Source organism: Echiichthys vipera (genome assembly GCF_963691815.1).
Source record: "Echiichthys vipera genome assembly, chromosome: 7".
Taxonomy (NCBI): Eukaryota; Metazoa; Chordata; class Actinopteri; order Perciformes; family Trachinidae; genus Echiichthys; species Echiichthys vipera.
The window spans coordinates 18,710,992-18,726,625 of NC_139832.1; the positions used below are offsets into that span (position 1 = coordinate 18,710,992).

The 15,634-nt window shown below is 38.8% G+C and overlaps 1 protein-coding gene across 1 annotated transcript; it reads right to left on the minus strand.

The window, feature by feature from the left end:
* Positions 1–1,465: 1,465 nt before the first annotated feature.
* Positions 1,466–12,478, minus strand: LOC310949895 (putative oxidoreductase YjmC). The gene is made up of 11 exons (XM_083917499.1): positions 12,347–12,478; positions 7,374–7,522; positions 6,900–7,088; positions 6,133–6,194; positions 5,971–6,024; positions 5,786–5,884; positions 3,992–4,127; positions 3,301–3,419; positions 2,642–2,737; positions 2,370–2,480; positions 1,466–2,123 (listed from the first exon to the last, which is right to left on the minus strand). Exons 1-11 carry the CDS (start codon positions 12,352–12,354, stop codon positions 2,058–2,060), a joined length of 1,089 nt encoding a protein of 362 aa, XP_083773625.1. The 5' UTR covers positions 12,355–12,478; the 3' UTR covers positions 1,466–2,057.
* Positions 12,479–15,634: the final 3,156 nt, after the last annotated feature.

Sequence of the window (15,634 nt, forward strand, 5' to 3'; positions counted from 1 at the left end):
TTGTACTTGCTGACTGTTTTCGAGTGCATCATGTGCATAAAGATACATTGCAGACACACACACACAAATTAACCAGATTTATGCAATATATTGATGTGCACAGAGCTGGTTATTTCATGCACACTCATACAAATATTACAAACTGCAATAGGAGCTAGGAATTAAAACTAGTCCATCTAAATTTAAATGTTGTAATGATCATCTGCAAATCTCAAAGAAGAGAAATTTACACATCCAAATACCATGCATTTTGTGACTGGGACAGGAGATCAAGGTGGTATCATTTTACATTAGCTTTGATGATGAGTGAAACATTAATGTTTTAAAATTAATTCAAGCACTTTTAAATTGGAAAAAAATATTCAATACCAAGAACATCGAAAAAATCACCCAATCTTACTGTTTTTTGAAATAATAATGACTATTGAACAAGCTACTGATTTATGTACTTGCCATGTATCTAACCTGTACTAACACACTAACATCCTGACACTTATCCTACCTGTACTAACACACTAACATTCTGACACTTATCCTACCTGTACTAACACACCAACATCCTGACACTTACTCTTCTTTTACACTTTATTCTTGTGTTAGGTTAAAATGTTTTTTTTGTATAATTGCACTGTCGTAATTTGCTGCTCTGTGTGCCCTGAATTGCCCCCCGGGGACAAATAAAGTTTTTTGAATTGAATTGAATTGAATGTATATCATGAAGTATAGTTCTTCTCACATATCAGCCTTACATCCAATAGTGTAACACTTAGTATCTTATTAGAAAATAATGAGTATTAAATGTAAATATCAATATCTTTATAAAGATGCCCAACAACCATAACGGCATCACATTTTCATTCATCAAAATGTGAATGAAATGATATAAGCATTTGCATGCACATGAAGGCATCCAGGAGTAGACCGATGACGCTCCAAACCCAGTAGTTTACTCATACTTTGTCTCCATCTAGTGGTCAGAAAGCTGTAGTTTATGGATGTCCCACAGGTCAGGGAGGTTGAATTAAACATGTAAGCGGATACTGTAGTTACTGTACTTAATATGTGATTCTTAATATACCAACTCCATGTTTATATGTGTGTAATAAACACAGAGTAACAACTGGGTCAGAATAAAACCACCACTTGAAAAGAAAAAGGTTGATTTTAAAACACATTTGAAGCATGCAATGAGTTTTGATTGATGCTAATAAGTAATGTTTGGCATTGATGACATTGGACACATTGTAATATTAGACCATTACCTGTCACAAAAAGATTTACATAAAATACGTTGATGCTCACAACGCCATCTGGTGGTTGAAATTCAGTTGCTTGTCTTGTGGATAGACATGTAGATGAAGCATAACCAAGAAAACACAATACATTAATGCAGAATTAATATAACAAATTGATCTTATTCAGACAACATGAGGCAGTTGTATAAGAACAACAACAAAAAAACAGCTTATATTGAAATAGGCACATGGTGTTTTTATTATGACCTTGGATTAAAAAAACAAACATTTTCACTGTCATTTTAAATGCTTCCAAGCATTAAAAAAATATAATGTAGCCGGACTACTGTACAGTTACAAAAATTCACTGCAGCTCACTAAAAGGAAATGACACAACTGTTAAATTTATGACAATAAACCACGATAACAGCACCACTCATTCAGATCCAGCCATCAGCCCCCACAGCTATGGCTTTCAACAGTGTGCCATTTTTTTTTGTCAGAAATACAACATCTTAAAGACTTTTTTAAATTTACATTTGGATGCAGCAGTATTTTGAGACACAAACAAAACATGTTCCCTTTCTTCAGGAAAAGAGAGGGAACATGTTTGATATTTTCCTTTTAATGTCACAAATTTAAAGATGATAAAAGTTTGAAGAGACTGAAACACTGGACGAGTGCAGTTAAAATGAATAAAATTTGATTGTCAACGTGTAGTGATGTTTCATAAACGAAATTGCATTCCCAAGTAGCTCAATGTGAACTTGAAGAGGAGCAGAGGTGGCAGATTTCCAGTGCTGAGAGTATTGACTCCACAGACTAATTGGAGATGAGATTGTCACATGGCAGCAGTGGGCTGACACCAACTCTCTTGGCACATTCGTTCTGCAGAAGAAGAAAAAAATGCAATCACGGATAATGCTTAGTCGTTTGCTGAGAATTCGATTAAAAGATCAATAGCACAACCTTCTCATTCATCCGCAGCCACTTGGCTTAGCATAAGAACTTGAAGGCTAAATGTTTCCACTCTTCAAGCAAAGATAAGTTAATCAGCTGCTGGTTGTAGCTTCATATTAAGGATAGTGACATGAGAGTAGCATCTTGTAATATATGTGATCAGTTAGCTCTTACCATGTAGTTGACCACGTTGATGTGGTAGGGGATCCCACCCATCTCCTCACACTTCTTCATGTTCATTCTCTCTGGATCTCCGGCAGTCAAAACAGGAGCGCCGGCGTCAGCCTGCGACAGACAGAAGCGATCCAAATGAAACTCAAGGCGATTCACTTGCTTTGTTATATTTTCTTTTTAAAAAACGGGTTGCAATCATTGGACATCGTCTACATATTTTTTTTCCCCTGGTTTTTTATATCCTCATAGCAGCAGCAGCAGGATCTACTCACAGGGTCCAATCCTCTTTGGATGGACAGCAGGTCTGACATCCTGTCAGCGAACCCAGGAGCGAAGTTATCTGGGTTGATCGCAACGAAACACTGACCCTAAAAACACAAGACAGGTGATGACAACACTGAACTGACCCCATGCATACAGTAAAGAGAGCCATGATGTGACGTATCGCGGCCTACGTCAAGACTCCTTGATTGTGCTTATCTTTTCAAGAACAGTACTTATCTTTAACAGCAGCTGTCAAAGACTGCGTTTCACTTGCCACGTTTCTTTGCTGTGAGCTGATCATTACCTTCCTTATTACCATCTTGCACTAACTTATGTATCTAATCAACAATGATCATAAATATGGAAATGTTTACTTAATTGGACAATAACTCCAAAAGTAAGTTTGTTTGTTTTTTCCGTTTTTTTAATTGGGTAACTGCTCAGTCACAAGATCCAACTCAAGGTGATTTAGGCACTTTAAAATGGATAAATGCAAAAACATTTGAAAAATTTGTGCAAATAAGTTTAAAACTTGAATTTATTTCTAAGATATATTTTCATTTTAGCTATTGAAAAAATGCAGATATGGTTAGGACAGTGGTCACGTCTTTGAAATAAGGTCAATATGTTCTCTGAAACACAGCACAAGCCAAAATGAATAACGTACCAAGTTGGCAACACGGTCTGTTACTTTCCATGTGCGGACATGATTGCTGTACTGGGCACCGGCCAAGATACCGCAGAACACTTCCACCATCATTCCTAGACCGTAGCCTTTGTACCCTCCTGAGGTAAACAACACAAGAGTCAGTCGTTTCATGAAGAGAGAGGATGACGGCAAAAAATACAGTTTATCACAATATACGATCAGCCAAAAACCCACATAATCAAGACAGAGCATTCTCATATGGTGTCATCCCACCCTGTTTAGAACTGCTGTCACTTCCCGTCTTTTATCATAATAGAAAAAATGTTGTTGCTTCTTCCTTCTTCACATCACATTTTTCACTCCTACATATCCCTACTGAGACCCACAAGGGTCATATGGTGGAAAAAAATATGTGTTAAAATAATCTCTCTACAGATTAGTAAACAGGAAGGGGAAAAAATATTTGCAAGCAAGAAAAGTCAAAATAAGTACTCTGACAAAAGTCAAATCTCTGATGTGGGTCGGGCTGGGATTTTTTAGTTTGTAGCAGTTTTTTGAGCAAATGAAAGCATAGATTTTAAGTGTCTCTCAAAAATAGTGAAACATGTTTGTGCTGTACATAGTCATTCAGAGAAGTGTTTACATTTTAAACTGCACGATTCCTCCTTGATTTCAAGGGAGCGAGGACTTTTATCAGCTAGTTTCTGACCTGTGGCTTCGCTCCCACCAATGGGCACCAGTCCTCCTCCGCTGAGAACTCTCTTGGGGTCAGTGGTCAACTTGCCCTGTGGGTCACAGCCCCAGCCCTCAGGGATGGTGTCTCCACGCCGCTCATGGAGCTCCACCTGTACACATAAAACACTAAGCTTTTTAAAACACAGTTACAAAGAACACCTTGATAATCCTTTGCTTTCATTTTAAACTGTAGCTATAACATATTTAACAACAACAATATTATACAGATAACATATATTTGTAAAAACAGAAATGTAACACACACACACACACACACACACACACACACACACACACACACACACACACACACACACACACACACACACACACACACACACACACACACACACACACACACACACACACACACACACACACACACACACACACACACACACACACACACACACACACACACACACACGCACACGCACACGCACACGCACACGCACACACACAAACAGCAATCACTGAACTGACTGAAATAGGGCATCAGGGCTATTAGATTAATTTGGAATTGAGGCCGGTTAACAAAAATGATCCAAAATGAGGGGCTGTAAAAATATGAGCATCACTTTAATGGATATTGTAAAACAATGTAGCGACATAGGAGTGAATACAGTATAGTGTCTTTATTTTATCAATCGAAATAGTAGTCATGACCTCAAAGTGCAACAAGCTTGTCAAAAACAATCCTTATTAAATGAACAAACCTGTGAACCAGAGGGTTTCACTCAATTATTGGACTAAAGTAAAGTTTGAGGCTCTTCTCCTTTACTTGAGTATTTTATTTACATGCTACTTTATTCTTCTACTCTACAAATCAGAGGAAATATTCTACTTTTTACTCCACTACATTTATCTGATTACTTCAGTAACTAGTTACTTTCCTAGACTGACAAGTACATATGAAACATTAGTTTATTCATCAAAAACTGGACTGACACAAATGAATGTAACATAAATGCAGAGTAGCAGGATTGTTATCAACTTCTCCTCTTTACACACAGATATGGCTGCAGAGTAAACTCAGGCTTCACAGAGACAGAAACAAAAACTTCTCTGGTTACCTGGCAGTTTTCTGTGTCAATCTTTCTTTTTTTTCAGAGTAGAAAGAGACATTGATGTGGTCATTTAACCACGGATTTAACCAGACAGACACGAACAAACAGAGCGGAGCGTAGCGAGCTGTTGCCAAGAGGATTCAAAAAACCCATCGAAGAAGAGCGTAGCGAGAAAGTGCGTAGCGGGAGCTTGCGTAGCGTTGTGGCCGTGTGCCTACAGGGAGCGCGTGAAGCAAGCCTCCCAGTGCACCGGGATTGACGCGCTGAGACGGGGCGCTGAGACATAGCGCTGAGATGGATATGAGAAAGGACAGCAGTCATGACGGCTTACGCTACGTTGCATCTCATAAACCGAACGGTACACACGTGTACCGAACCATGACTTGCGTACTGAACGGGACAGATTTTATATATATATATATATATATATAAAAATTACAATGGCCCTTCAGCGCCTTATTCATTCAGTGCCACTAAAACTAGTTTCAGAAAAACTGGTGATGCTTTTATGTCCAAATTAACCCAAGTTAGTTTGAAAATAAAACTCAGAACTCTCTTGTGCAGTCACTAACGATTGAAAAATCTATTTGAGAAAGCTATTTAGATGACTATCGGACCAATAAATGTTTCTATGTACTGAGGAAGTTGCATTCTCTATATAAGGCAGCCTTGTTGGTTTATCAGTATGAAACGGATCTTACCTTTCCAAGTGCTACTGCTGATGTGGCCATGTCCAGAACAAAGCTGTCTCCGTCTTTAGCAGGAGCTGCCACGCTGATGGGATTGGTGCCCAAAGTGCACTACAAAATAGCAGGTTCACAGTATTAGAATGAGACAGAGAAGTTTTTTTAATGGCATGACTTTATAGAATCAACAACACATTTACCTCTTTACCACGTGTGGGAACCACCAGTGGGGACGTGTTGGTAAAGGACATGCCCTGTGGTGGTCAGATTGTGATTAGATTATTACATTCACCTCCATTACAAAGAAAGGGTTATTTTGTTTCAATAAAATTCATAGTAAGGCAAATAAACATTTCACTTACAATCATGTTTTCCTTCAGCGCTTGCATTGCGTAGTATCCAGCAATACCGTAATGGTTAGAACCTAAGGGGAAAAAAAGTGCCATACAGTAAACACGCATTTTCATTGTTTTATTTGCTGAGATCAGTTGACCACTTTGGTGTCGTTAAATTGTTCACAGTTGTTCTTGTATAACCTGAAAAGTGATTCTACTGTAAAAAAAAAAACAGTACTAATCAGCAATCGGAACGTTTTCCTCTCTAAAATCAGTTGCATTCATTTAAATTCAATGCAGTGCATGTTTGTGCAGTCATCAGACACTGCACTGGCTTCGTTTCTCTTCTCTCACACTTAATTGTCTGTTATATGAGCCAAACACTCTGCATCTGAAACTTGAGCATGCTAGTTAAAGTTCCGCGAGAAACAAGAACACGTTAACCCTGCAGATTAACCTTGGCTTTGCTAAAATAGAACCAGCACAGCAGTTATGGCTTTGCAAGTTTTTGAAACGCTCACCTACAATTACGACAAATGTATCAGGATGCCAAAATACATATAAAATGAGCCCAGCAGTAAAATGTAGCAGTTACAGACACATTTTGACTTTTAACTCTGGCATCCCAATCAGGCCAATCATCTGATTCTTTCACCAGAAATGAAATTCTCTGTCAAAATTACACCAACCAAGATGTTGCGACATAATAATAGATAAATGCACACATTTCTGTTGTAACATGTCCTGAAGGCCTGTGTAGCAGCTGCATCTGAGATTTTTCTTTTTGAACTCACCGTGTGCCACCACCCAGCCAATGCCAGCTTCTTTTGCCTTCTTAATGGCCAGATTCATGCAGAAGTTTCCCACCACAGGACCCAGGAGGTTCTTCCCATCCACCAGTGCCGTGGCTGCACTCTCCTTTACCACCTCCGGCTCACCGTCTTTGGCACAGATTCCTGACTGGATGTCCTTTACATACATGTCTGTTGAAGAACCATATTTGTAGAGAAAAAACATATTTAAATACAGACACAAAAACGTACCAATCAAAGAGTTAGCTAAAGGATAGCTGAGAGATTGTTTCACATGCAGACCTAAAATTCTACATTAGTGTGACTCATCTTTGTCAAATAAACATTTCTAGACTACATTATAGTGCATCACAATTAACTGATGAAATTAGATGGGGTCTTGATTTTTCTTCTTTACAATAGTGCTGCCACCTTTAAATTAAATATGCAGACAAAATGATAAAGAGCCTCACTGACCCATCCTGTTGAGACCATGGCTGTAGTGTCCCCTGTGGTCTCCCTCCACCAGCACCTCGGCCAGGCTGCGGGCATGATGCTGCTTGGTGCCCACACCCGTCATACACCTCTCGATGAAGCCTTGCACCTCCGACTTGGTAATCAGACACCTGCAGAAAGAAAAAGTTTATAATCTGATGACGCATTTTTTGTAAGCAATTAGTCAGGCTATACTGTATGACGGTTCAAAGATTCTTATTAATGTTGGGTTTTGCATTTTGAAGCATTCAGGAATGTCGAAACATGATGAGAATGCTCTTAATAATACATTTTCTAACAATAACCCTTGGATAATGTTGCTTTCAACTGTAAAATTAGATGTTTTTGGTTGGTAACTGTCATTCACAGTCACTGTATGACTGCAGTGCAGAAAACTGTGGGATAGTCAGTTCATGAGAATGACAATGCTCACTTTTCATCCCTAATGCCTGTTGCGACATTCATTCCATTCCTCTGACCTAACAAAGTTGCAAATCATATCTGCTTCTGGCAATTCTCTGAGGTGGCGAAACATCATGTTTTTGTTTAGTTTTTTTTGCTGATATTTGATACAATTTTGAAAACCAACATCTGTACAACACAGAACAGAACACAGTCTGACTTTGAGCCTAAAAAGCAAAGGTAATCCAAACAGATCTGTCAACAGCCCAATTATTTCCTACACCAACCGTCATCTTGCCCCACAGTTTATAGTATTTGATAGAATGGATAACTGGATGCTAATTCAAAGTTTGAAGTCCATCTTTGTAACAGTGATTGCACAATCTGTAACAACGTACAGTAGATAATTTAGGTCATGACTCTAAATCTCTGCAAATGCAACCTTTCTGTTGACTTTACAAAGTGATTCTGAGCAGCGTGAATATAAGAACTGGCAGGACATTATGTACCACATGATGTTTTGGAAAAATCTCTCTCTCCACAGACTATAACACTATCAACAATGGAGTCACTGTCATGTGCATGAAAACCCTCAGGAACTGTAATTAAGCACCAGTATTTCTAACAGTGTGAAAGATGTTTTGGATATATGCACGTAGGCACTGACTAAGACAATGTCGGTCAGTGGTCAGTTACACTAAGAAATAGTCATTATTATGCCATTTAATTCTGAGATCAAACTATTTGGGAGAAGGAAATACATTCCACAATTGTTCCTTTGCAATTCCTACAGTCAGATATTTACTGAGCTGTCACGTGCTTGACTAAATGCATAACTAAATAAACATCACATGGTTTCTAAAGCAGCACCAGATGAAAAAAGTTACATCACCACTGGCAGAGTAAAGACTGTTGAAAGGAAGAACTGCAAACTCTAAAAGGGTTTGAAGACATTTAAACTCTGTAAGATTATTCCACATAAAAACAGATCACAAAATACAGATAACAGAAGTATCATCTAAAGATTGTGACAGGGTTACGTAAGAGCTAAGGTATCTAATAACTAGGCCCCATGTACCCTGAAATTGTTCCTGAAAACCATGTGCGCTGCTTTGAAGCCTCCCAGGATGTATCCCTGACACCAATTCCTTCAGCTGGTAACCTTCCATGCTTTTATCAACATTGACAGAATGCATCTATAATGCATCTATAATGCAGAGGTCTTGGAGTCTATGATGCTAAACACTTTACGTTCTGCTTCCTGCCTTCCTTTTTCTATTGTCCCTCTCATCCTCTACTCCTCCCCTTGTTTCTTTTATTGTACTCTGTGGTATTCAGTGCTTAGAGAACGGAAAAGTTTGGAATGAACCATAATTGAGTCCAGATTTCGGTTGTGAGCAGGCTTTCTCAGTTCCTCTCCAAAATAACATTGTGTTCTGTTTCACAGCTCTGCTCAAAAACTGATGCAAGTGATCACATATCTTCTGCACTTCAGAGAGCTTTGCCAGGCTGTTTATTAAATGATTAATCTCCTGTTCCACTAGTTAACTTGAACTGAAGTAATTGCCCAATCTTCAGTATAAGATTAACTATCTAACTTTCTGTTGTAGTATCTGGTTAAAGTTTCTAGCACAAGCATCTGACCATTAGACAAATACCTCATGTTGACACTTTTAGACTAAAATCTGCAAGATCATTCTTGAAACTTGTTTTTTTGAATATTTACAACCACCCGCGCTAAAAAAAATTAGTTATGCACACAACTGAATAATAAATAAAATGCATAAATTAAGTTGTGGCGCAAACAAGAGCTCAAAAAGAACACAGTGTCCACTAACGGCTCACAGCCCGCCACCTCCAACCCCTCCAATCATTAACTGCAACTGCTTAAGTTTTAATCCAGCAAAACTACATTGGTGCCCTACCTGAAAGTAGCATTTTGATGCCCTAAAAGCATGAAGACATGCTTATTCTAGGGTCTAATGATAGAGGTTGCCATGTAAAGCACCTTGAGGCAAATGTATGATCTGAAAAATATCTATCTTGACTTATTTTGCTAAGAGTTATGAGAAGATCAATATACCACTCTTATGTGTCTGTAGGCTAATTACAAGTAGTAGCTAGATAGCCTCGCTTAGCATAAAGACTAGAAGAAGCCTGCCTGGTTCTGTCCAAAGTAGCCTATAAGTAAAGTGTGATTTCAAAAATGTCAAACTATTTCTTTAAAATGATTACATAGCTAAATCACCGTTATTTAGGTGTTGTCAAGTAAATATGATCAGCAGAAGATCAAGTTACCATTTGAGACTACACAAACAACCAATATGGGATTTTTGAGGCCGATACTGATACTGATTTTAGAGAGGAAAAAAAATCTGAGATTACTGATTTGGCAGATGATTTAGTGAATTTTTGAGATGGAATCAATGTGGATTATGCACCGATTTTGTACCAGTACAGTACTATGTAGTTAAATAATACTGTATGTTCAGTATCAGACAATTGCTGACCATTTAAATAAACGATAAATAAAAACTTCTAATTTCTAAAGCATAGTTTTCTACATTATATGTTCTGTAAAAAAGTTTCCCTATCAGCGCATATTAGGTAACGTACAGTATATGCCAATACCTACAGATAATGATAATGATATCAGTCTGGTTCTACTACCAAATATCATGTAGGGAAATCAATGTATTTACTACTACTTTTACCATGGCTACTGTAGGAACCTTCCACTCAATGTGCATGATTAATAAACAGCATGGACTACTGAAAACACACTTCTCCCTTTGAAGCTGGACTCTTCGATGGCCAAATTTCTCCACTTTAGCATAAACACAAAACATAGTTTTTGACCCTACCCTACTTGCCATTTTACTGCAGGACACAAGAAAACCATTAGTGGGTCTTCTATGGTATTCACAGATGTAAGAGCACAAACATCTGCGGAGAGGCTGGACTTGGCGGGGGATGGGGGATGGGGGAAGATGAACACAGCAGGCCTGATGAAATCCAGACTGGATTCCATTTAGGTGTGGAGGAGGTCCCAGAGGAAACTTATGCAATGTCTTATGTAAGAAAGAAGTAAAAACACATAAATGTCCCTGTTCGCGGCAAAGAAATGAAGAAGGAGTAATGGATACGGGAAAATTCGGACCAGGGCTGCAAAATGGGAGTCTGACACTTTCCAGACTGCGTTACCAACAAAGTCTTGTCAGTGACTGTCACAAGGTCACTGAGGGTGTTTGTTTTGTTTAAGTGCTATATGCAGTAAATGCTTATATCTATGGGGGATTCAAAAAGTTACCATAGTGAATGCCATTCCTTCTTTATACTGTATATAGGTATGACCGTACATATTTCTCCCTAAAAGAAAGACAGTTGCACACAAGTATCTGGCTTTAATTGAATTCTCTGTGAAGAATGTGCATAGTACAAGTTAAAGAGGAGGCCGGCACTTCCTTTACTGGTTCAAGTTACAACAAGTAATGAGACACGTGAGAGTCCAAGATGAGGTCAATAACACTCTTCTATAGGGTTGCATTCGTGAACTGCTCCAAAATCATTATCCCTAAGAGACATTGCAGCACAAATTATGTCACATAAAGTCAACAGTTTGTCCAGGAGGGTGTGAAACTTGAGTACTTCCTAGTTGGTTGTTTATTGAACAACATGGCATCAGTAAGACAGTTCTATATGTGTGAACACAATAGTTTACAGGCTTTAAAACATAAACTGAAGCCTGGGCATAATTATACTGATCAACAGACTGTGCAAACTGCTGTAACTGTTTGTTTATTTTTTTTAAATGTTTTATTGTTTGGCTTTAATTGTTTTCACATGACTCCAAAGAAAGCAGTATTAATACTGAGCAGACCATCCTGTTGAAATGAGGTGAAATGAACTGAGGTGTCCTGACATTAAATATGACTTAAACTCAAGATATCTGCATCACTCTGCACCGAGGAAGCCTTTGATTCAAAAAGTGCCCATAAATAAAATAAAAGCACAGAAGTAAAAAAAAAAAAAAGTACAAAAGTGGCTTTAATAAGTTTGATTTGTCCTTCAAATTAAAAAAAAATCGGATTAAATGTTATTTTTATACAGAGAAATAGCAAAATAAAAAGGTAAAGGCGATGGAAGTGTAAACGTTAAAAATATTATCAGTTAAAACTGTTCAAAAGGAACCGTGCTTACTTCCTCACTTCCGCAAATCTGCAGTGGTGGAACAAGTATTCAGATCATATACATAAGGAGAGGAATGCTACCATTCAGGGAAATAAATATCCAGTGCAGGCCAATGCCCTCCATTCAAAGGCGTAGACTCAAGTAAATGTGCAGAAGTACCATCAGCTGAATGCAGGCCTAGTCTACTTTAAAGTGAAAGTACTCATGCAGAAAAACGATCCTGTGAGTGTAATATGAATGCAAGTAGACTTCCTTAAAAATGTGTTCTTAAAGTTACATTTGTCCCTAGCCTGTCGTGTCATGCAGCTCATTCGTGCGCTGCTCTACTTTAATTGAATTGGGGAGCAGACCCGAGTCCTTACCTGCTCATGTTGACGGTCCTGCTGCGTGCTCCTTCGGGTCGCTGGTGTATCGCTGTTGGTCCTGGTGCTGGTGAAGTGGTGTCGATGTTTCACGGAGAGCCCTGCAGTGTTTGGAAACGCCCAACGTTGTTAAATCTATCAGGTATCCTACATGTCTGTGTGTCTGTGGGCGTGTTGGAGGAGAGGCTTGGTAGGGGGAGTTTCTAGTCACACACGGGCCTGTTTTGGCGAAGGTCATTGAGCTCCCTGCGTCAGTATATGACATTACAGGTAACCTACCTTTAGAGCACATGTTGTACAGAAGGTTTGCCCTCTGAAAAAAGAAAGATCACTGTGATATTCACATATTCCTGTTAAAATAATGCTCTACTTCTTTCGTCTTTATCTCTGGGATGAAGTGCAGCTGCATTGATTGGATCATTCTAAATTACTGGAGGCTCTACTTTACTTTTTAAGTAAGAAGGGTTTGCCGAAATAAAACAAGTAGAAGCTCCTTACAAAATAAAAGGTTGTTGGGCAATTCATTATTCTGCATCATACAGAAACTCTTACAAAGAGTTCCCTATTCACAGCTGCAATAGAAGAAATATATATTTTTTATTAACACAATACCCTTCATCTTTTCCAGATCGTGAAAACCTAACTACATTTACTCAAGGATTCAAATTCTCCATCTCCATGAAAGATCAACTGGAGATTAGTGAGTAGATAAAAGTGTGATTTTAGAGGACAAAACCCAGAACTGGCTGTCTCATGTCATGTTAGGCTCTTGTTATGTCAGTAGGTGGTGGTAATAAGCTGTGAATTTGCTCGGACGGGAGTATTATAGTGGTTACAGAACTCACACAGAAAAGTTATACAACTGTATAATTGTATTATTTCGTTTTGTAACATTGTTGAGAATACACTTTGTATCTGCTTGAGAAAAGTGCCCTCATACCCAGAAGTGAGTTAGCATTTTCACACTTCTGGTTCCCTCCTGTCAAAGACAATGAGATTTTTGAATGAAGAGTGATTGGTCATATAACCCACAAATTGCCTCTTTACCAGTTTTCCAGTCTGTGTCTGTGGTGACATTCCCTCTCTGTATTCAAATGTGCTGCATCAGTCAGCAGCCATTGGTTGAGCTTGGCAATGTCGGTTATGCTGCGTTCACTTGTACTCGGAAATTGGGAATTGGAAATGTTCTACTTCTGAGTCAGACTTGTAGTGAGGGCAGAAGTGTAATAGTAACGTGTGTATGTGTGTATGCATTTAGGAGGGTAACATACAGGTGACGGACCAGAAGTAGAGAGGGGAATGTGTGTCAATAAAGTTTACAAAAGCTTGTTGTTTTTTCGTGTTGTTTCATGCTTGGAGTTTGGGCATGGGCTCGGGAACGCAAACATTTCTACATCCTGCATTCACAAGAAGACGCTACACAACCAGGAAGTAGCAACATTTTTTGGTCTGACGTCCATACTTTAATATGTCCATGTTAACGACTACGAACATGACAACAAGGAGGTCTCTGAAAGAACAGTCTCGCCTGCAATTACATATTACTGCCAAAGAGGCCACTAGAAACAAGGTATCTCAAATCTTACGGATAACAGCTTTAGATAAGGTGGTTAACACAAACTTAAGAAACACAGAGAAGGTGAAGATGAAAAAGGAGGAGGAGAAAGCAAAGGAAGAGGCAGACAAGAGGCTGAAACAGGAGAGGAATGAAGAGAATAGTAGAAAGAAACAGCAGGAGGAAGATGTAAAGAGAAGCAGGAGAGAAAGAAGAGAGAGAAGTAACATCCTTTTCTCTCCTCCCCTAACCCTTCAACTCTTTATCCCAACCACTCTTTTGCCAACTCCTCACCCTCCAACCCCAGACTTCCATCCATCTATCCATCTATCTATCTATCTATCTATCCATCCCTCCCTCCCTTGCACTGGTTGCAGCATCACAGAAAGCAGCAGAAGAAAGCATAGATTTATTCCAGGTGATCGAGTTTCCTTCAACACTCCATGGTCAAAAAAATAAGTGTGTGTGTGTGTGTGTGTGTGTGTGTGTGTGTGTTTACTCCAGGTGATCCGAATTAATGAACACTTCGAACACTTGCAGCTAAATTTAATTGGATTGAAAATAGAGTATGGGTTTCCTCCGGGTGCTCCGGTTTCTCCCATACTCCAAAATTATTCAAAGAAAAAGAAAAGAAAACTTTAGAAATAAGTTCTTTCGCCTGCCCATTTGTGTTTTTAAATGGTTTTAAAAACAATACTTTTGTCCTGAAACTTGACACTAAAGGTTTCACATATTTACATTCTTTGAGTTTCTGTACCCTGAAGATGTTATTTAATTTTCACTTGAACACAATAGGAAGTGATTCTGGAGTCGGAAGGCTTTACTGCAGCTGATACCTTATAGCAGGGACATTCTGCCCTTCATTGAATAAACTTTATTTCATAGTTCTTTTCCCCGAAAGTCGGTGACCCCACAATGGACTGTTGCATTATATTTTAATTGCAACATGGCCGCAGACCCCTGAGTGAGGCAGTTCTCCCCGGTGGACAGCTGTCCTTCCCAGCAGGGAGAGAGTGCGGAGAGTGGGATAGAGTAACAGCCCTATCTTTTGATAGTTCAGCTCCATTTTTGAATTGGCATCATTACAATATGCTGTATAAAAGATCCGCATTGAAAATGTTATTAAGTAAAAGTACAGAAGTTATGTAGTAGTAGTTGTTATGAGTCCTTTCAGTCGATGATACAGTCTGTTTAAGAAGCAACTGAATCTCTGGTGCTTGTAACCCGTGGGGGCATAGCTATATAGCTGTCAGTTCCATAAGAGACGAGGAGAAAGAGAGAAATCTGTCTTTGATTAAATGTTCTGTGTCGGCTACATTTTGTACTATGGTGAGCGTGGGAGTTTAATTTTATCCAACTTAGCAAACTGAATTCTTTTGGCTTGCGAAATGTCAGCAGGAGATACAGAGAAAACACAAAACTGAGGGTTGAACCAAGCCTTACAACTGAACACCAACATTGTGCACAAAGGCTGTGCAGTGGTGGAAAAAGTAGCCTCATCAGATCTTTTACTTGTGTAAATGTAGCAATATACACTGTAGAAATACTTTGTAAGTAAGTAAAAGTCAAGCATTCAAAATGTTTCCTAAGTAGTTGTAATGTTCAAGTGCAACATGTACTTCAAGTACCAAAAGTTGAAATTGTCACTATATTCAGACAGCACAATCAACAATCTGTAAGTAATATTGCTCTACCTATCATTGTCTGCTCCTAATGGCATCTGCAACTCATTT

Bases quoted from the DNA above. Each gene is read 5' to 3' on its own strand.
- LOC310949895 (XM_083917499.1), bottom strand. The intron at 4,128-5,785 runs GTAAGATCCGTT...TTATGTGTACAG, and splicing joins CAGCAGTAGCACTTGGAAAG to GTGGAGCTCCATGAGCGGCG. The intron at 2,481-2,641 runs GTGAGTAGATCC...TGTCTGTCGCAG, and splicing joins TCCAAAGAGGATTGGACCCT to GCTGACGCCGGCGCTCCTGT.